This window comes from Chiroxiphia lanceolata, chromosome 1, assembly GCF_009829145.1.
Source record: "Chiroxiphia lanceolata isolate bChiLan1 chromosome 1, bChiLan1.pri, whole genome shotgun sequence".
Lineage (NCBI taxonomy): Eukaryota > Metazoa > Chordata > Aves > Passeriformes > Pipridae > Chiroxiphia > Chiroxiphia lanceolata.
This window is the reverse complement of record NC_045637.1, coordinates 136,335,777-136,358,501: the sequence shown is the minus strand read 5'-3', so window position 1 is coordinate 136,358,501 and position 22,725 is coordinate 136,335,777. Positions and strand designations below refer to the sequence as shown.

General features: G+C 36.9%; 1 protein-coding gene across 1 annotated transcript in view; it reads right to left on the bottom strand.

The window, feature by feature from the left end:
- PLXDC2 (plexin domain containing 2) overlaps window positions 1–22,725 on the bottom strand; it is a 253,250-nt gene that overhangs the window by 126,540 nt on the left and 103,985 nt on the right. Inside the window, 1 exon segment of the mRNA XM_032701298.1 lies at window positions 13,477–13,688. Within this exon segment, the coding sequence (XP_032557189.1) occupies window positions 13,477–13,688 (212 nt within the window).

The following is a 22,725-nucleotide window of genomic DNA, read 5'->3' as shown; positions in this document are numbered from 1 at the left end:
GGCAAAATGGCAAATCTAAATTCGAATGAAAAGTGTTACAGATCTAGAGGATTAAGTTAATATTAGCACGTATAGTTTCTAGTTGATCAAGACTTTCTGTAGGACAGTGCAGGAAGCTCCCTCCACACGCACTGGTGTGTGATGCAGTTCTTGAGCCCTTAATACTGTGTCTCAGGGATCCATCAGAGTTCAGAGCCAAAATTGTAGGGCAATTAGTTGTAGGAACATGTATGACCAATACAAAGTTGATACAGGCAGGAGCATGGGTTTATTAATGTGGTAGCATTTTACCTGTAGGGATAAAGCCTAATTTAAAGCTTTTAAAACTGTCCTATGTACATCTCAGCACCAATCTTTACTAAGGCCATGCTGTTCAGTCCAGCTGTGTGCTGGTCAGCATATAGCCAGACAGCAGCATGCTCAGCACAGAGCCTGGGTATAACAGGACGAACTGTATCACCATGGCTTCTCTGGAAAGCACTTGGTTGAAGCAGATTGCAAACAAAACTGGTAGTCTATTTAACCAGAGCAACTTCTAGTTCGGCTGTCACATGCACATGAATCTTTAGTTACTAAAACAGAGAACTGGCTGCAATCCACAATCAATACGTAAAATTTCAAAATTACAATTCATGCCTTAGAGAGAAAGACAGTGACGATGAAAGGGATTAACCTGTAGAAATTGCTAGTGCTCTTTTGAAAGCTTGCTCTTTGGTTCAAAAAAGGGATTCATTTTGTTTTATTCACATGTATTTTTCTCTAAACATCTGTAACAGGAGTTCAGTCAGGATATTCTCCACAAGAACAGTGAAAAGAGCGCGTGATTTTAACAAACTGTTCTGACCAGCCACATTTCTTAAGGACTTGTCACAGAAAATGTTTCTTTATCTGATCTTGCAGTCACAGTCAAAAAACCAAATCCCTAGACAGCTCTCGTGCCACAGCTGTAAGACATCATATTTAATTGAGATGCTTGATTAGTTACATGTTGCCTAGACAGGCGTATCCAAGTTGCTGCCTTTGCATGACATCAGGCTCCAAATAAGCTTTCTGCAGAATCTGCACTCTTGTTCTTTTCAAGAGGGATAGTCTGAGCACTTAACAATTACTCTGTCAAGATCAAGATGTTAAATAATATGCTCCCTCTACGGTCTCTGAAAAACACCACTGCCTTCAAGTTAACCCAGAGCGTAGTTGATCCAATACTCTCAAGTATTTAAAAATTAAACACATTATTTTGGTTTTGATAGATGCTATTTTTTCTTGCATATAACTTCTAAATCTATATTGTTCTTTCAGAGTAGAGCAATTCAAAGAGGAAAGTTTCACAAACTTGTATTTCCTTATTTGGCTTTCATCTAAATGCAGGACACTGGAAGATAGCACACATGGCACTACAGAATCACTTCTGACTGCAAGGGTGTCTTTTCATAATTTTAAGCAACAGAAGTGATGCTAAACATCTAAGCACTGAAAAACAATGAGATTTTACTTGGGTTCCAAAAAAACCTTTTTTTACTGGAGGTGGGGGTGGTCAATGAGACAGGAAGTGGTAAAAGACAGGAAATATCTCAACATTTTGACCCTGACCAAAACCAGGCCATTTTTATTTTGCTTGATTCAATTTGTTGTTGGTATATCTGTAAAAAAAAATTAAAAATTATATCTTTTCACTTCAGAGTTAGGCGAACAAATAGGTAGCTGAGCAGGGTGGTAATCGGTTTGCAGGTGCAGCTGTCTGTGTAAGAACTACATTTGTAAGCGCTCATTGTCAGGACCACAGATCTAGTAAATGCTGTCAGTGAAGTTTTTCCAGCTCATGAAGTTTCCAGGTTCACTCTAGAGCAAACTAAATACCCACTTTGACTGCACTGACCATGGGTGACATATAATTGCCTAAGCACAGGAGGAACCCAGGGCTGTCTGAAACTTGCAGATATGATTCAGTACCTACAGCAGAACCTTATCCTACAGGAGCAGCAATGGACCATTCAGTATAACCACAGTGCCCAAAATGATATCGGGTATCCACAGCTAGGTAACTTTCACCTTAAATTTCCACCATCTGCGATCACAGAATCATAGAATACTTTGGGTTGGAAGGGACCTTAGAGATCATCTCATTCCATCCCCCCAGTTGCGGGAAGGGACACCTTCCACTCGACCACGTTGCTCAAAGTCCCATCTCACCTGGCCTTTAACACTTCCACAGATGGGGCATCCACAACTTCTCTGAGTAACCTGTTCCAGTGCTTCACTACCCTCATGGTATAGAATTTCTCCCTAACATCTAATCTAAACCTACCCTCTTTCAGTTTAAAGCTATTCTCCCTTGTCCTGTCAGTTCACGTTCTTGCACAAACTTGCACATACTTCATCTACGTCACATGCACCTATACTTAGGTATCCAAATTGAAGAGCTGAATTTCACCCTCGATTTCAATATTAACTACTACTAAAAAGAAATCCACATATCTCAGCCTTTTGTAGCAATCACAGTGGCCTTGTATTTAGTGTAATCTCATATGCATTTTTAGAGCGGTATACGGATGTGTACTAGCCTTTACTGAATATTTATGTGAGAAACAAAACCTCTGCAGTGTATTTAAGAAATAACCTTGATTTCCAAGGTGATGGAATAATATTCCTGATACACTAGTATAAGAAAAATCAACACTTCAAGCACTGTTAATGATTAAATGAAAACATTAAAAGTTCTATTTCTATTGAAAAAAAAATTCTCAGAAATAAATTTCTTTTTCTTTCAACTACATAGCCAGCAATTGTCCAACTGTAAGAATTGGCTGTTTTGTTTTCTAGACAAATAGGAACATTGGGTGCACTAGCTTATAACTGTGGAAGGAAGATGTTTCAAATATATTCACCAAACTTGCTATAAACCACTGTGCCAGCCAGCCAGTTTTACCAGCAAAATGAACAACCGTTGGGTTGTTGACCTATGGAAGCCACATTGTTGGCCCACTCCTGGATACGGCTAAACTCAGCAGTAGCACCTTGGAGCCAGATTATGCCTATTTTAGCACTGAAAGAAACTTTTCACACACCAGGAGAGAGGCATTCATACTTTGCCTGAGGCAGGAAGAACCTGAGAAACAGTTTGTTTTGCGGTCTCTACTGGAGTCAAAGGGGAATACCTCTGAGAGATCACGGCATTTTATTCTTCATGACATTTTCTGCTCCACCTATATGAGATCAGACAGATAGGATTTCCATCTGCAATTTCTCCCTCTTTCTACTTTTGTTGCTAAGGCTACAGAAAGAACACTCAGAGAGTGATGTTTTGATTTATTTAAAAATTTTAATAGGCACTCGTGAAAAGTCATGCAGCTTGATACAAATGAATGAAACAAACCTCCAGTAAACCTGTCACATCCCTCTACTTTTGTCAAATGTTGTGCCACTAAGAGGTCTGGTGCATATGTTTTCTGTCCTTTTTCTTTTTTTTTTTCCCCTTGTTATTCACACTGCAAATTGTTCAATTTGTTGTAGACTCTCCAAGATCTCCATTGCCAATTTTGTTTTCTAGAAATAAATATACTGTTTTATTACTGATAGTCTGTGAAAACTTAGACATGCTGCACATGAATGCATGTTGGTGTTACAGAAGAAAGAAAACAAATAACCAAAAACCCCAAGTTATTTTCATTAGTTATTAATTTCTATTCAGTGCATGAAATACTACTATTAAAGGCATCTCCTCAGCATTTTCTTCAACAGTTGAAAGCATTTAGGTAGTATTTTTGGAAGGACAAATGAACATTTTACAAATGGAACTTAACTTTGATATCCCCCTTGATATGAATTTTGAGCGTTAGCCCCATTTATTGTTCTCTTTGAAAAGTCTATATAACTCACATGAGCACAATGAAGACAGACCATTGAATGAAGTTATCATCATGGCTAGGCTTCGCAAACGAAGATTTGGGAAGGACTCTACTCATACTTGCTAGTTAAAATGAAGTTATAATTACTACCTTTACACAGAGTCAAAGGAAAAGTCTGACCGAATCCGAAACAAAGCACTCATCTGCTTACATGCCAAGCTGCTACTGTTTTGGGATAACAGATAATAGACTCCAATATTAAAGAAACATGAAAGATTTTAATAGGCATGGAATAATACATCAATGTCATTAGAATTCCTATGGCTTTGAAAATCTATCCCTAAGGACTGGTGTTATCCAAACTGGAATTATGTGGCTTAGTGTGACAACTTTTTACTCACCTACCCAAATGCGTCTGCACTAACAGCCCGGTAATGTATTCACCCTCACTCCTAGCTCCAACCAGCTATGCACAATTTGCTGTGTGCTGCTAAATTAGCTAAGGCTGTTTGCTTTGCATGGGTTGAAATGAACACAGTCTTCTGCTTTTTGCATGACCAAATTGATACAAGTCTCCTCCCTCATTGGGACACTCCAGGTGAATGGGATGAAAAGGGTCAGAAAGGAAATGCCCAGGAAAGGAGAGACCTTCTCAGTCTTCACAGCCACAGATATTCAGTTCTCACAAGCTGAATCTATTTTCAGCAAACTTCTGCAAGCAAGGGCTAAGGCATGCATGACTGAAATAATTAATTCAGAAAGAAAGTACAAGGTCTGTTGATACTGCTCACAGCTCTTTTCAGCCAAGAGTTCACTGATTCTGGCATAACTGTAATGTGCTTTAGGAAGTTGGAGATGAAGAGGGATATGGAAATGTAAAACATTATAATGAAGAAAATTCAAAGGCAGATTCCCTTAAACTCTGAATTCCCTGTCTCCTTCCTTGCTATAAAAATTCATTATCATCAATATGTTAAATTAAATGCCTTGTGTGCCAACATAGCTAAGCATGTAAAATGAACTCAGGATTACAATGGAGTTCTCTTACTTAGGAGTGGGGGAACTAGTTTTTAATTTCTTTCTTTCCCCATCTTCTCCCCCGAAGCTTAAAGGAAATAGAGAATGAATGTCACTTCTAGTCTTTGCCTTTTTCAGCTATACCTGAGTTGATAGCAGAACCATCAACTCTTGAGTTTAGATTGAAATTATTGGAAACGTTTACAGGCTCATTGCTACAGTACTTTTTATCAAGCTGCCAATACATTCAGTCCAGCTGAAGACTGCAGCAATGCCCAGTACAAGTGTAAAGATGACCTTGAGATAAGTAAGCAATTAATGTATTCAAAACAAAAAGATATATGAGGCTTTTCTCTAGTTTACCATTTTGCAACTGAAAGCCTGAAAGAAAACAAGACAGTGATATATCAGTCTGCTGGCTGGCTAGAAAGCGTGACATCACTGGTGAAAAACTTAGCCAGACAAGTGAAAAATAGTGAGTAAATAAATGATTATCCCAGATTCTGCTTTTAATTGCAGATGACATACTGTTTGTTGTGATTAGTAAGAGTAGAGAATGAGATTATTTCATATGTGATCTGTGCTGCTTTCCAGATCGATTCACTTTCTGGCTGTACTTTACTAAAAATATTACTTAAATACTGAATGTAGCAACAATTTTCAGGCCTTTTAGTCTGACTTAGGATGTCACATGAAGAGAAAGTTCAAATACTTTCAGTAATATCACATAAAACAGGAACATATTTTTTCCCTTGACTCAGTCTGAAAACAAATGACATTCTCCAACTCCAAAGTAACAAGGTATTTTCTAAAATTAACTCTGGCAAGTGTGAATAAAAACATTCTAAAATAGCAATAACAACCTCTGCAGAAAAAAAGTAGATTAAAATATGGCAAGAAAATCTCATACATCTTAGTCTTTGATTACTGTATCAACTGTATCATTTAACAGCAAATGTTAGCTCTCTTACAACAAAAATATTACAACTAAATATTCTGCTACATAGAAAAGGAAACCAAAGGTATAACCAAAATGGTTTCAGTGGATTTCAGTGCAACTCCAGCATATCCCAAGACTCTTCCTTCAGTACATCTTAAATTTCTGCTGCAACTTTCAAGCTTCTAAATATGAAAATAATAACATGACATTTCAGTAAATCTAGTAAATGGATACCAATACAGGCACAAGAACAGCTGGACTCTTTTTGGCCAAACGTACTTTTAGTCTGGTCCTCAGAAATGACTGGGAATGAGAGTTGGACTCAATGATCCTTGTGGGTCCCTTCCAACTCAGAATATTCTGTGATTCTGTGCCTGTGCCTGATGCCCAGGAAGCCCAGGGGACCCAAGATAAACAATGGCAATTCCCCGTTTTCCCTAGGTTCCAGTGATCTGCTCTTCAGAAACTCCCTTTTATGTTTAATAATCCTTGATAAATTTGTATTCCATGAATTTGTCTGATTTTGTAAATTTTGACATCCACAACATTTAGTGTCAATGAGCTCCACAGCTTTCAGAGTTTAATGATGTGCAGTAGACAGGAATCATATGGGAAGTTTGTTTAATCCTCTAGATCATTATGGAAATATGTGAGACATGAACATCTATTACAGCAAAGACTTCTGGGCCAATGCTACACTGGCTTAAAGTCAGCAAGACAACTGTGTTATCAGTACAACTGACATGGCCTAGGGCAACATAAGATAGGGTCTGAAATTGCTGAAAACTTGATGCAATACCACTTTCAACTGTAAAACCATGTTTTATAGTCACAGTTGTTATACCCCTGGAAATTCTAGGGCTATACTAGATGGCTAAAGTTTAATCAAAAATGGAGAAAAGTATTTGCAAGCCTATGGGAGGAACCCAAATTTTTCCTCCTTCTCTTGAATGAATCATGAACCAAAAATATACATACACCAAAAAAATCACATGATGTAGTAATTATTAACTGTAAAAAAGAAATAACTACACTTCCTTAACATTAAAAATAAGAATGAATATAACTTTTGTTCTGATAAAGATTTTGCAAGTAGACCTGGCAAGCTGCAGCCATGTAATTAAATCAGTTAAAATATATTTCTTCACCTAGAACTAAAATGATGCTAAACCAAAATTTGATGTTTCCCTTATTTCAGTCAAGGGCTAAATATTGTTTGAACTAAATAACATAGTCTAGAATCCATTCCTCAAATGAAGCAACATCACAAAGCAGGTATCAAAGATAAAACTGATAGTTTTTCAGTTTTTTAAGTTGTTTTTGCAAATACAGATTTCAGAACAGAAGTACCACTCTTTTGTTCTCTAATGAATCAGTCAACTCCCGTGACAAATTTGGTTCTGCAAAGCTTCATTCCTCCTCACTTATATGTCAAATATTACAATTAAAATAAAAATTAGAAGTCTAAAATCTGGTTAAACCTGTGTAAGGAACATGTGTTACTTTGATATTTCATAATGCACATTAATATGTGACTATGCATTAAAAAAGAATTCTGTCCCAGTGCAGAGACCAATAGCATCCCCAATATTATTAAACTGAATGACTATACAAAAAACGTTGCCCGTGGAATTGACTTGCACTGTTAACTTTAGGGAAAGGAAGACACAAATACTATTTAAGCAAAATATTAGAACTATAAATTTAAAAGCTAAACAAGCAGGCAACTCTACCCAGGTAATTAAAGGCTATAAAAATTGCAAGTCAGAAAACAGACTTTAGAAGTAAAGTGTGACACTCTCATAGCTTGGTATGAGGAAAAAGAACAGAAATGCTCATTAGACTATGTGATAATAAGTTTTTTTCTTAAATACAGAACTTGCTTCTCAGTAACCTGGAGAGACTATGGTTTCAGAATAAGTGCTATTGACGCTGCTCCTTCTAAGTCCTTCAGATGCAGCTGGCGTTAAAGCATTGGGATGTGAAAAAAAAAGGGAAAAAATAGGAAAACAGGAACAAAACAGAGGTAGGCTTGGCCAAACTGACAGCTCACTATGAGGCTATGATATGAAATTGTTTAATTTTAAGGTTTCAATAATGCATGGTCAAATTTTTCTACTTTAAATATACGCATTAGAGCAGTAATCACAGGATTGACTTATCATTTGCCCAGTTGAGGGGAATTTCATCTTAACCGTTTATTTTCTTCCTTGCTCAGTCTTGAAGTGAGAACACAGCAATGGGCATGCTGACACTGCTGTTAGCAGCTAAGAGTAATTGCTCTCAAGTCCCAAGGGCTGTAAAACTCCATCCCTTCTGTTGTTTTTGCCAGTCAGAATCAGACATCTCACTTCCATGAATGACTGGGACCGATAAGGGAGAAGCATTCTTCTGGGCACAAGCTCTGGGTCAAAATGCAAAATTCAGCAAAAGACCATTTTTAGTAGGAAATCCAGCAGTGTTATTCCAATAGGGGCAAGACGATTTTCAGGTATAAACTACAGGGACTGCTAAAATTTACATTTCAAACAACATTTAGAAAAAGTAAAGAAAGGAGAGAAAAAAGAAAGAAGAGTGTCTTCAGTTAACAACAACTCTATTTTAGTTAAAAGCAATACACAGCATGAGATATCAGTAACATCCACAGGAATAAATGAATCACTTCACTACAGAAAAAAAATTATTTTGCACTGAAATAGCCACAATTTTCTATGCTTGCAAATACTATGTTAGGAGGGGTGGAGAAAGTAAGATAAAGTTGAAGTTTGGTTTGATTTAGCGTGCTCAGTATGCTGTTTATTGCTTGGAACTGAATCTTTTTCTGTCATGCAGTTGCAATCATTCATTCCGTTCTAAGACTTTATATGAAAAATCATGTTTTCCCCATATTTTTCCTGGTGCAAAGCATTAAAACCTTACTGCACTCAGCACAAGCTTGACTATGATTTAATCCATTATTTTATTGCTGGATTTATTTTTGATATTTGAAGTTTGCGAAAGACTATTGTTTTGATGTAGTATCTCCACACAATGGCAAAAATTTGAAAGTAATTCACATGATCTAAAGTTATTTTGCAAAGTTTGTTATCTTCTGCTCATACCAATGCAAGCTATATATTAGAGCCTTTTCCACTTCAATTTCTCTGTATTTTACTTGTCAATGTTCTACTGTGCACTGGAGGTGACTGCAGACACAGGGACCAGGGAGAGAGAGCGGTGAAACAAAGGACCATCAAGCAAGTTGTCCAAAACCTTTCTATAAAGTCAGCTGCAGCTGGGGCTGTTTTACAGAAGATCTGTGATAAAGAGATCAAAACTCTACATACAGAAGGAGAATCAGTTCTGTGTGGTGCTACACATAGCCATAAACATAGGATATTACTTGAAAAATTATGCACATTTTAAACAATGGAAAAATTATGATGCAGAAGTTTTGAAATGCACAATTGTATATTAATGCATTATTAAGCTTTTTTCAGTGCTCAGTAGTCAGACCTACGTTAGGAATTCATTTGTGGATACCTCAGTGGTGAATACTGGGGACCCAGCATCCATACTAGACGCATTTCAGAGATCAGCTCCTTTTCCAGTAAATGCAGAAGAGCAACAGGCAGCAAGAACCTCTGATATCTGCCTTCATTACCTTTGTGGCTACAGGGCTTTGGGGTCAATTGAACAACTGTCACACCATGACCATGAAGCTGTGTTTATTTTAACAATATTAATACTAATTTACTTAATAAAAGTGAGTTATTATAGAGCATACTTTTCTTTTATGAGAGTATATGAAGAAAAGTAGTATATTTGTCTTATTTTTCTCCTTGCTTGAAAGAAGACATGCCAAACTAGACATATTCATGAAGATGTATTTTCACATTCACTGCTTTTACAAGGACTTACAGTGTTTGCAGCAACAAATTCCACCTGAAACATTGCATTTCCTAGGCTCTATTTATCATAAGTAAAAGGCACTTCTGAACACCCTCAGCACAATAAACAAAAGTGGTGGATTATACAACAACCAAAAAACCCGAAACAACCCTGACCCCCAAGACAAGAATCCTAAGAAAGATGGGAGGAAAAAAAAACAAAAGGAAAGCTAGACTTGAAATTATGAGATTGTGAAATCTCAGAAATTTGAGAAACAAACTTTCTAGAAAGAGTTGTTGATACAAGTAGTACTTCATGTTGGAATTTCCCACCTGATTTCTAATGTATGCCCCACAATAATCCCTGTCTTTGAGATCCCTGTAACCACAGCGTGGTACACATTTCCCCCATCCACCACCTGCAGGACCGTGGAAGCTGCCTTTGCACTGACCATTCCCAAGCACCAGGTAGTGCATATGGAATGTGATTTTGATGCTTCCAAACTCAAAAAAACTCCTCTGGTATAGTGGGAAACACTTCAGCTTCTGACAGTCCCAAAGTTATTCCAAGTATAAGGCTTTAAGGTTTGGCTTTGTGACGCTTGGGAAGAAATATGGCTTAGCCATGGATTCTCCTATCTCCAACAGACTCCAAAATTCTCATTTGCCACGAAGCCAACTTGTTGCAACGCGTCACCAGAATACTGTTTTTGGGATTGACCCTTACAGTTGATTTGAACTGCTGACAACATACTTCACCTGCTCCAAGAACAACTGCTTTGGGGATTTCTTTAGAACTGTGACTTTTGTATCCACCTATATAACATGGGATCTCACTCTTTTTACACCTGTACCTTTTCAGAGCTTTCTCCCTCTCTTTGGCTATTTTATGTAGTGGCAATAAAACCATAATAAGCCTCTTATGGAGTATGACTCTCCTCTGTATTTGGGCTCTAAAATACGAATTGCAAATAAAGGAAATGAGACTAACCTCCATCCTTGGGAGCCTTTTTAGATTTACATCATAGTCTCTAATCGACACAGTATAATAGCCCTATCAAATTAGGAGAAAAGAGGAATACTTTCAAGATAGTGATACTATTTTATAAAGTATTTATGATAAGCATTTGTTATATATTGATTTTACTCCATAATTTACAGCTAGCTGTCAGCTCTCCAATCTGGCTTGCTGCAGAAACCTGTTCTTCCCATCCTTTGCCTTTCTCTTGGCACCTCCAGTTTTGTGGGCTTGTGCTGCCACAACAGTGCACCCATGGACCACAACATTCCTATTCTATGGCAACACAATGGGACTTGGAGATCTTGTAGTCTTCTTCTCAAGGCCCTGCTCTTTCTGGAAGGTCTTGCACATCAAATGGCTATAGCCACTGCTTCTGCTAATCTCAGCAATTTAGTTCAAGTCCAATTCCAGAGAACATTTTTACTTAAAAAAGTAACTGAATATGCATATTATTTTGCATGAGTCCTTTCCTGGATCACAGTGCCAAACGAATGCACGAGACAAAACAGAGATGTGAAGAGAGACAGCAAATGTCCTGGAGTCCCTGATGGCTACACTGCTCCATCTCTTGGACCAGAGAGGCTGCACATTTATAAACAGGCACCTTATGACAGTATAGATTTGATAACAAGGGAAATATTTAGAGTTAATTTTAAACAGCATGTAGAAATTTCTGCCTAGTGGCTTCCCTTTTGTCCTTGGCTGTTTTGGGTTGGTTTGGATTTTTTTTGTTGTTTTTCTTGGGGGGTGGGAGGGGCAGGGTTGAGAGAGGGCAAGGGCTGTTTGTTTTGGGTTTCTAAAGCTGCAGGTAAAGTAAACTCATAATTGAAAAGAAGAACAAAAAATAATTTCAAGTGAAAACACTGCTGTCTGTCTTCCTATTAAAGAAGTCTTCTGCATTTGCATGGTAAGCCTAGAAAATATTTTAGAGAGAAACAGTATCTGTAAAGGAGGGATGTTGTCATCCTGTAGCATTGCTAAATATAAGTGGCAGGTAATATTCATTCTCTGGATTTTCTTTAGCAAGGCCTGCAATGTACACAGAGCAAGGATTTAAAATAATCAATATGCTCTCCAACACTACCGATAAGCTCCCAAGCTGCAGAAAACTGCGACATACGGATTCTTCCTCTCTGAATATCTGTAGTACACTTCACCTCCTCTATAAAGCCAGGCATCAACGTTTTTTTTGTAAGATGCCTGTGTGGTGTAGTAGGGATTTTCAACAGAATCCGATAATGTGTAAAACCACAACTCAGATATCTCATTGTCCTGAAAAGACCTCAGAAAAAGAGGGTTACAACAGAACACAAAACCTGAATTCAATAAACTCAGTAAGGTTGATGCACTATTCAGGTTAAGACACTGTAAGGCCATTAATCTGACAGGAAAGATGTCCCTGGAAAAATGTCATTCTATGTATATTGATTTGCAAGCATTCTCTTTTTTCTTTTTTTTTTTTTTTCCCCCCAAATCTTGCTATACATTAGTGTTAGAGAGGGAGATCTGACCTGTTTTGCTTCATAAGAGTTGGAACTGAAGGGAGACACTGCATAGGGATCTATGGGTAGGCCATGAAAAGATCAGCTACTCAAACTTTGCTGTAACTGAGACATCTTGCACTTTACCTGCAAGATCGATCTGTGTTGTGTGTGTATGAGTTGCTACACGTATGGGCACATGAGGATTACATAGGGGGAAACCAGAAATTATAAAAGCAACATGCAATTCAAAACTGTAATTTACCAACCAGTGACTTCCATGTTTATACAAGAGGAAACATAATTGGGTTTGTGCAAACTGGGAAGCTTAAAAAATAACAAACAGAAAACACACCTCTCAGAAAGCACTATTATTTTTCACTCATGCTGCAGACATGCCATTGTCTCTACAGATGGGTTTTATATTGCTTTGCTTTTTTACTTTGTAAGATAACAACCCAAAATCTGAAAGCTGTTTTGTTTGTCTCAGAGTGAGCTTCTCAGAACTGAAAAATAAATAATACCATTGCTTTGGGAGTAGATTTTAAACAATGAAAATGTTAAGTGTAGTCTATTCCAAACCGTATTTTATTGAAAAACAGGATGTAGATTTTATTAATAAGAAAACCTCAAAACCAATACTTAAAAAAACCCCAACAACAAAAACAACCAAACAAAACAGGACAGAGGACAGAGAAATATGGCAGTTAAAATTTTTTAAACAAGAAATCAAAGGTTGAATGACACCATGAAAGAGAGGGAGAATATCCCAAGAGTTCATACAGATGGACTTGATCCATGTTATTCTTCTTTGGAAGACCAAAACTCAAATAACACGTGCAAATTGTTTCAATGACCAACCTGAATTTTCTTCCAAATTCTCATTTTTCTAGAGCCTTTTCCCCTTTGTGCCTGGATATAGCTCTCCATAAAGACAGGCAAAGTCTCATAAATTGAGGTGTTTACACCAACTTCTAAAAAATAATTCAGTTTTATTTTATTTTAATACTACTTCTTTTTCCATGTCTCCAGAACTGCCAAAACATGAGACTTCCCTTAAGTGTTTTCCAGTAAAGGAACAGACAGCCTCAAGAGACTATCTTCAAAAGTCAGAAAGGATAGGCTCCTGTCTCAGAACAAGAGATAACTAGCTTCCACATGCTGACAGGTTCACAAATACAAAGACCAGAGGTTCTCTTCCCTGTCAACATTTGAATACACTGAAGGAAATGCCCTAATTTTTTACTTACCCCCAATCAAAGATAACAAATTGAATAAAAAAATAGATGGAATGAATATCTACCTCAATCTGGGTGGTGTTGTCATGTCCTTCTTCAAGCAGCAGGTCCGTGAAACCCCCTGGCTCAGAGGAATCTTGCCCCATGCTGGCTCTGTTGGTGTCAATTGATTTGAGGGACTCTGAGTGCCTTCTCCACCTGTTGCTGCTTACATATGAATCCACTCGCACATTTTCCTCCACTCGAGGGAAGCTCTGAACAATTTCATAAAACTCACCTGTTTGACAAGAAAAAAAAACACAAACCAAGATAATAAGTGAGCAGAACATTAGTTTACTAACCACAATGGAAAACTTAAGAATTTTTTATGAAGGTTTTGAGCAACTCCATAAAATAGCCATTTACATTTCTCATAAATTTTCTACAACAACATAAGTATTTAAAAGAATAGACAGAATATTATACTTTCAAAAAATTCAGAAATTTGGACTAAGTTTTGTAGACACCTCTAAACATCCTAAATGTTTTATTTTCCTGATTATTTTATGTCTGGGAAAAGTTTTTCCTGTAACTCTTGTAACTTTAATACATGCCTACCCTTACTTGTTCCTTTTCAAAATAAATTTAACAAAAAATATTTTAATTATCTAAGAAAACAAATTTAGAAGAGGCAAAGAAACACTTGTACAGATTTCTTTTTCCTACTGATTTTATGTTGAAAGAGCTTGGAAGCATTGATGAAAGGCAAATAAACACTATGAAAGATGTGGAATTCTCATAAACATCTGTTCCAGTGCAAAAATAAAGCTGTCCCCCCGTACAGGTGATAAACATGAATGATGTCTGAAGTCCGTAGACACCCACTATAACATCTGCAAAGGGTGAGCAGTTGAGCAGTTGGGTGGTGTGTTTTACATATTCTTTTAGGACTTTTTCATGCTCATTCACAACTTTTTTCATGCTAGTAAAACTATCAGCAAAACAGACCTATAAAACTATCACCAGACAAAACCATAAATTCTTCTATTTTGCCCAATCCAAAAATCAATCAAAGTATTTTTCTGTTAATTTATTTCTGTTAACACCATCAAGAGAGGGTAATTTTACATATTTTGCATTAAAAATCAGATATGTTTTTCATACTGTCTTTGGGTTTAAAGGAGAAGTAGAGGGATGTTCTGTGCTTTTCTTGTGCCAGGAAGAAGGTGATTTCTTTCAAAAAACAGAAAAAATGAACTTTCAAGAGAAGTCGCAAAGTAAAAGGAAACACTGAAAGAGTAGACTGGTAAATAAATTATTTGCAAAAATATTTCCATTGCTTTTCTTTGAAGCTTCTGAGCAAAAGAAGACAGCCCTCCCAAGGTCCTTTCTGAGCATTGTCTGTATTGCCTAAGTACCTAAGAGACAGGAAAATAGAAAATTACCTACCAAAGGTTTAAATAGGTAAGAATTTCCTGCATCACAGCAGGAAGAGGTGTAGGAGTCATGGGTATAGGAAAATCTGCCAGATGCTGTTTTTGGCAGACTAGAAAGTTCATGGCTCACATACATGCTCGACATGTTGAGGTAATCACCTAAATTAGCAAATAGAACATGTGAAAGTTAGGGGAGGGTCTTAAATCCTATTCACCTCAAGATGAGCTCCATTTGTAAAGGAAAGCACTTATGCCTTGCTCTTCCACATCTTGAATAGAAATTAAGGTGATTTCTAGCCTATAAGGTGTTCATAACATAAGATTTTTTTAAAATTATAATAATATTGTGATGGCGAGAAGAAAGAGAAAAGTATATTGGGGTATTTCCACTGTCTTGGAAAGTCTGCACAATGTTCTCTGTATTTTCTTTTACAGTATAATTGCATCATGACATCTGCAAAATTTGGCTTACACCATTCCCCATTACAGAAATCGCTGATGTCATTAATGCACAACTTTTATCCCTTTCAACTATTTTAGTTATGTGATTTTTCTCTTTGAAACATAGAAAATGTTCTAAAACATACTGTTTCTGCCATTACACTGATAAATATTTTTTACAGGTACAAGCTATACTGACATAAGGAAGCTTTAAAATCATCTAACTGTATTCAGAATGCATGATATTCTTTCTAAATGCAATAGTAGCAAGAATTAAAAGCATGAACTGACAACTTTTCAGTTTAAAACTAGTCTTTGGGTTTTTTTACACCATTATCTTTAACATGGTTATCAATAGACTAGTTAACTGTCCGGGACTGGCAGAGTAGATACTGAAGCTACAATGTGAGATAAAATCTGGATGTGATTTCAAGGAAGAGAGAAAAGTCCTGTATGATTCCTCCTTCATTAAACGTTTTTCTTAAGCTATGGGAGATGGAGAGAGAGAGGTGATGGCTTGGCTAAACCAGCTCTGCTCCATTATGATCTCTCTGCTTATCCCAGTAGATCTCTAATGTTGAGAAAATGACAAACATTTTTAAAATGAGCTGAATAGGATGTTTTACTTTTATGTAAATATAACTTAAATATATAAATTCTCAGATAATGGATCGATAAATTAATTTTCAAATTCTAAAAGCAGGTAGCTCATGCAGAAAAAGCATTCAGAAACCTAAAATTCCAATACCTTACAAGTTAGAACTATTTAATGTTTCTGATTGGAATCTTTGTGTAGCTAATAAATGACATAAAAGGCATTTTAGAGGAAATGTACCAAAGTATTATAGTCTTATCTTTTAGATCTTGGAGCTTGCACCTAATTAACACTCAAGTAGAATATGTCATTCAAATAAATTGGAGAGAAGCCAAATGCAGTAATATCTGTATTATAATAAAATCATAATATTGGCAAACACAGATGAGTAGCAACTTGTTCAACTTGTATGAACAGAGACACAAAACTACAATAAGCCTTCGAATCTGTTAAAGTTGGAATTACAGCTTTCAACTGATATTTTTATGTGCAAAATCTAAGAGTCTTATATATAGTCCTGTCACTGGCATGCCAGTATCTCTGTGTGAAGGTCTATATGGCTGATACTGTACTGCAATATTTTGGAAGTAGTAAAAATAGAGTAGAGGTTTGTCCAATGAATACATAATGAAGATGGTGTTTTGGTTTGATCCTTCAGCTCTCGTTCTTGAAATTTTCATAAAATTAGCAATGAAAATCATTAGGTCTGCAGCTCCTTTCCTCCTTGGGTTAAGTTAAAATTTAAGATTACAGCTCTATGGTGAATAAAGCTAGAGAGACAATAGAGTGGGGGTAAGGGAAAGAAACCTATAAAAAGCTTTCACTGCTCTGAGGTTATTTGGCGACCGTTGGCAAGTTCAGAAACTCTTGTCAGAGTTGGCCAGTTCAGCCATTTGTAGTTGATGTGGTTGATCAGAATGACCACCAAAGGCTTTGAGGGAATAGGGGCATCATTCCCACAAACTGCAAAGGCCTGTGCAGAACACTTAGAGAAGGCACTGTGGAAGAGGAATGGTGAAAATTATAAGTCAGACTCACTTTCGCTCACATTTAAGACAGGTGCTTCAAATTTCCTTTTGTACAGGTCTAAATGCTCACATCAAAAAGGCTTTTGAAAGCTTTTGGCATCTATTGGTTAAACCACCAAGTATCCAGATAACAGCTTTTTTACTACTTGAGTTTGCCTTTTAACAGGTACTAAATAAGCCTTTAAACTGTGTTAAACTAAACTGATGGAAGACAGACATCTGAAAACCTGTATCTTGTACATCAGGACCTGACTTTTGAGGAGGCTCTGCTAGTCTGAGATTTTGGACAGGCAGATGTTTGTCCTGTACTACAAAATACATAGAGCTGCTTAACACTCACATCATTAACATAAATCAATGCTGAAAGTGGATAACAACTAAATAAGCAGAGAAGTTTGTCCACTCCAATATTGTGAGTTATGCAAGGTGCTCTTACAGATTGGAAAAGCTGGGCTACACAAGACAGATTTGCTGAAAGGGAAGCAAACACCTAACTATGGTGGGGGCATGGGTTCTCTGCTTTTCCAAGCCTTCCCTCAAAGAAAAGATGAAAAATTCTAAGCAAATTAAACCAAAATGCTACAGCAGAACTTGACAAGTAAAGACAGCTCTGATTTAGTATGGAAGTCTGATCTGCATACAGCTTTACTTATAAGGAAAATATATGTCACTTTACAAGGAAAAAGATGTTATAATTTTATGGACAGCAATGTAACCAAAGGAGAAAAACACCCCTATTTGGAAAAAAAAAAGGCAAACATGAAAATCATCTACCACTAATTCAACTAATTTTGGTTTTGTTTTGTTTTGTTTTTTTCCCCTTTTCCATGAGCTCATACTAAGGTTTCTGGAATATTTCAGCACATCAGAATTTCAGAATTGCATTTTTGGAAAACGTGTTATTCACATTTCATGATTGCACATATTTAAGCCAACTCTTCAATTTGACTAATTTCATAAATGCACCATAATCAGCAAGATTTTTTTTTTTAAAGACTAGAAATACTCTCACACTGAAACCTCTATTCAACAGATTGCTTATGAGATATACTATCAACTTTATAAATATGCCACAGCCCAAATGCCGGCAAAATCAAGTATCAAATATACAAATTTGTTCATCAAGGGACAGAAAATGCCATCATACTACTTCAGCTTAAGTAACTTTCTATGGACTGTCTCATGAGTCTTTATTTCTATTATGATCATTTTGGTATAAAGATGAGAACCCAACAAATGTTGGTGGAAGATACGAATACTGGTCCCATGAAGTTATAGACTCTTCAAAACATAAACGTTCCTTTAAAGGATTCTCCAAGCAGAGGGTTCATATACTGAATGACCAAGATCACATCAAAAATCAATCATACTTCCCATAAAAACCAAAAATTCTAGTTTAAATTAACTCTGCCTACGAACAGCTCAGCACAATAGAGACTTCTTTTTCTGCTGTACCTGAGTCATGGGACTAGAACCAATGCCATCTTTCTGACCTTCTTTAGGAATGATATAACAGATAAGCTTGACTTTCAATATGTCTATGATAACAATATGATAAATTTCTTAATAAATTAAAAAATAACATTACTTGTAAAAATTATCCCATGGTGACAATTAACACACAAACAGCTGTGTCAGTTTGGTTCATGATTTTAAAAACCACAAAAGTCCAGATCCTTGTAGTTTTGTTTTACAGATTGGCTGAGACTGCTAAAAGAATTGTAGTAAATATGTGGGAAAATAATGCTTAGCATGATCCTATTTTCACTGAACAGGGCCTGCAAAGGGAGTCAGAGGTTAACAATTGTAAAATACTGATGATGGAACATGATGCTATTGTATTATATGCTCAGAACAACAAATAATACCAACACTATTTTGATGCATGTTTTCCTTGCAATTATACAATAAGTAGCAATTAAGACTCATGTCCAATACAGAGTTTGTATCAATAATAATAGGTATTACGGTAGGGAAATAAAATAACTGGTAATTTCCTTACACATCCATTTTATCAACAGTATGAACCCAGACCCTCCCTTTGTCACAAATATAACTGCTGCAGGCTGGATTTTTTTTTTTTTTTAAATTACCTGATTTACTTTCACTTTGTAGTTATTTATGTAATCATACCGGTAAATTAGAATGGTATAAGCAAAGTCAAGATCTGAGTCCACTGGTAACAATACTGTTACTTTGATTAGTGTACATCAACATTGAGGAAATACTGTTTAATTCCAGCTTCACTCATATTCTCCAGCTACATAAACACAATAATTTAACGTGCACATTGAATTTACAAGCAGTCTGATTACAGTTTTATAGCTTATTACAGATGTGTTTTGCTATTCTTCCTGTCAGTTCCACTTGGGGACCAAGACCTAAGTTTATTGCTAACCAGATACACACAAAACAAAAAAAGTACAATTTATGTGTCAAAGAAGGCTTGCAGTCTTGAAGGTGCTAGGTAATAAGAGGAGGGAGAGAGAATTTTGGTCAGTACACACTGATATCAGTCATCACCAAAAACCTAGCCAGTATCAAGATTTTGAAGCCCTTATAGTGGGGAAATTTAAAATGAAAAAGAAAAAAGTTCTATTCTGATATGCTTAATTTTTTTATACACACAATCTAGATGGATTTCAGTTGGTTTCACAGCTGAGGTTAAAACAGTGATAAGAGTCTAGGGAGGGCTGATCATAACAGAAGTGGAAGGCATATAATCTTTCACATCTACTAAGTTCTTACATGTCTTATGCACATCTGTGTCCCACACTTGCAGACCTTTTTTGTATTGCTTTTGGAATGATGATAACACAATTATGATTAAGGTAAAAATCCAGAAAGTAATCCTCTATCTCAACCCTCCACTTTCTGAGACAGGAAGACAAAATCACTTTGAAAGGAGATCACAGATAATGAAATTGGAATTGATTGAGGTTTAGCCTTTTCTTACCGAAAAAAAAAAAAAAAAAGCTCTAATAGGCTTAGATGCCCAGCCATGGTAAATTCAATCTGAGCACTACTCAGCAACCCTACTAACAGGAAACCTAGAAAAGCCAGAATGATGTTGTTCTGATTTGATTTAAAACTTCACAGATGTACTGTTACTGATGTGATATTTCCAGAATTTTCAGGTGGATCAAATCAGAGAGCTGGGCCCCATGGATCACGAGAAGAATTAAAAACTGTGCTATTCGTATCTATCTAAAGTCAGTATGCAATGTGCAACTGGGATAGTTTTTCCAAATGAAGGATGATAAAGACTTTGCTTTCTCCTTAACTTTCTCTTGTCTCACCTGCTGTAACATCAGTATAACTTCACATAGCTTTCATCATTGCTATACATGCAACCATTTTTTAACACTGGACTTCAAGATTTTTCATCTGAAGATCCCTAAAAATTTCCAAGTAGAGTTATAGGCCTAAGCCTACTTAGAGGAATTTTTCCAAGTTCTCCCTTTCCATTCCTCCATTCCAGCACAAAATTTGGCATTATAGGAGGTAAACACTACTCTCCTGATCTCATCTGACTAGCAAGAAAAGGGTGCTTCCCGATACACTGGTCAATGCTGGGATTCTTACTTTTGGCCATATTCAGCACAAATAATCACAAATATCACTTAATCTTTAATATGTTTTGTATCCACATTCCCAGTAACACTTGCAATAATTATTAATAATGCAGACACCCAAGTGTACCTACATGAATTCTTAGCACATACTAAGCTTCCAAAAGTAAGTATATCTGTAATGTTCCTATGTCCCTGGTACAAAACTCAAAATATTAATAATTGTATTGATTTGTGGATTATCAAAGTACAGCATAGAAAAGCAGGAACTTAATACATTTTAAATAATTTGACATTTTCTAATTAACCATTGTAGCAAAAATGTAAAAATATTAATTCATCTGAAATTTATGTATTTTCTGTCCAAACCTCTCCATATCACAAATCCTTGTTAAGCCACAGAATTATTTGTTTAAAAAGCAACAAAAAGTAAAGAATTCAACAAAGAAAGTCCTGCTAAGAGAAATGGAGATCTCTCTATAATATTCTATTTTTATGCAAATTCTTGCTTTTCCAAACTTGATTCTATGGGTTTCCAGAGAATACTAATACCAACTGTACCTTATTTAAACACATTGGAAAAAAAGTTTTTTTCTGGTCAATAATGGATTACAGTATGATTGCTAATGTTGCATAGCAGTATTAGAGCTGTCTCCATTGTGTCCACCTCACAGTTCCAACTTGAAAGCACCTTTATTTTTCCTCAAGGATCCAGCAAACCTAATGTGATGGACTGATAGGTCAGTAATGTCTTAAACATTGTCAAAATCATAGAAAGACTTTTTGTCAAACTGCAAGGAAGCAACAGCCTGTCTGTGGCCACCAAAGCACCCCCTCCTCCCAGTGCCTCCTGACTGGAGTTCGGACTGTGACTGGGGACTTTAGATAAAACTATTGTTTAATCATTTCAAGTCTGAGGAGAAGCAAGCAAGGCTCAGGAAAGAAGAATGCATTTGTGTTAAGAATCAGCCCTAGCTGGGCTCAGGGGGTGGTGAGGGAGAAAGAGTTTGGGTCTCTGATAGTGAAATCTCTCCAGACCAAACCAAAGGAGTAACACCCTGCCCCCCAGAGAAGACCACATATATACAGGACATTCACATGAGAGGCAGCTGAGAAGCGGTCATAAACCACCGAAGACCCCCAAAGCGCCCCCCTAATTCATTCCTGAGACCTTCCACCTCAGAAGACTGCATGTGATCCAAATCTCTTACAAGAGACTGCAAAGCTTCCCCCACTCCAAGGGGAGGTGCCTGGCATCACCTGAACATATATTAGTCCATTAGACTCTATGTTTTTGGGAAACTCTCCCCACCAAGAAGACCAAAAGAACTGGACCTACAGAACAGTGCCAGTTTACACGGAGTGCTGGTACTTTTTCTATTTTAATCTCTCTCTGTCACTTTCTTTCTTCTACCCCTGCCCTCCTTTTCCCTATTTCTTTCTGTCTCTCTTTCTCTGTCTCACATTTACCATTAAATAAAAACCATACTGTTGACTTTGGTATTTGGTCTCATTTGTACCTTAATTCAGGAAGAGGCATTTCTAATAATTTTAATAACCGGATCTTAACACTTAGGCCCTAGAACAATGCAGGGATGCCAGAGAAAAGCATACAAAAAATGAATTAGGCATTCATAATTTGAACTGCAGCATATGTCTGCAACTTCTTTTACATGACTTGTTGAGACAGAAGACAACAAATATCTGGAAGGCACCAAACTGTGTCAGCATGGCTAATTTATGCCCTGCCCAGCAGACAGTGCCAAATGCAACTTTGGTAGAAGGGCTGTCTTCAGTTTTAGCCTGAGGAAAAGCCAAAGGCTAAGACAGATGCAAGCCTATTGCTTGAAAAATGGATTAGCACAGACAGCACACACAGTGCCCCTGCACTCTGTAGCGTGCAGAGGCAAGGAGCAGTGATTCCAGGGACACTGCTCTGGCCCAGACACCATCACTTAGCTTTCCACAGGCTTGTCACTCCCTGGTGCTGAAGCAGCATCAGAGGGTAATTGGCTTCCTGGGTAGCCCTGTCAGACTGACTGAGTTAGGCACAAGGATCGATGTCAGCATTCACACCAAAGGCAACCACGCAGAATCTGGTTGCTCAAGCAAAGAGAAAACGGGGCTCACCTCTCAGTACAATGTAAAAATGTATAGACAACATCACCTCAGGGGCATAGATTAAAGTCTGAGCAACCTGGTACAGTGGAAATAAGAGAAGAAAGGTGGCATAACACCCTGTTGGGTACAACAAACGCTGATG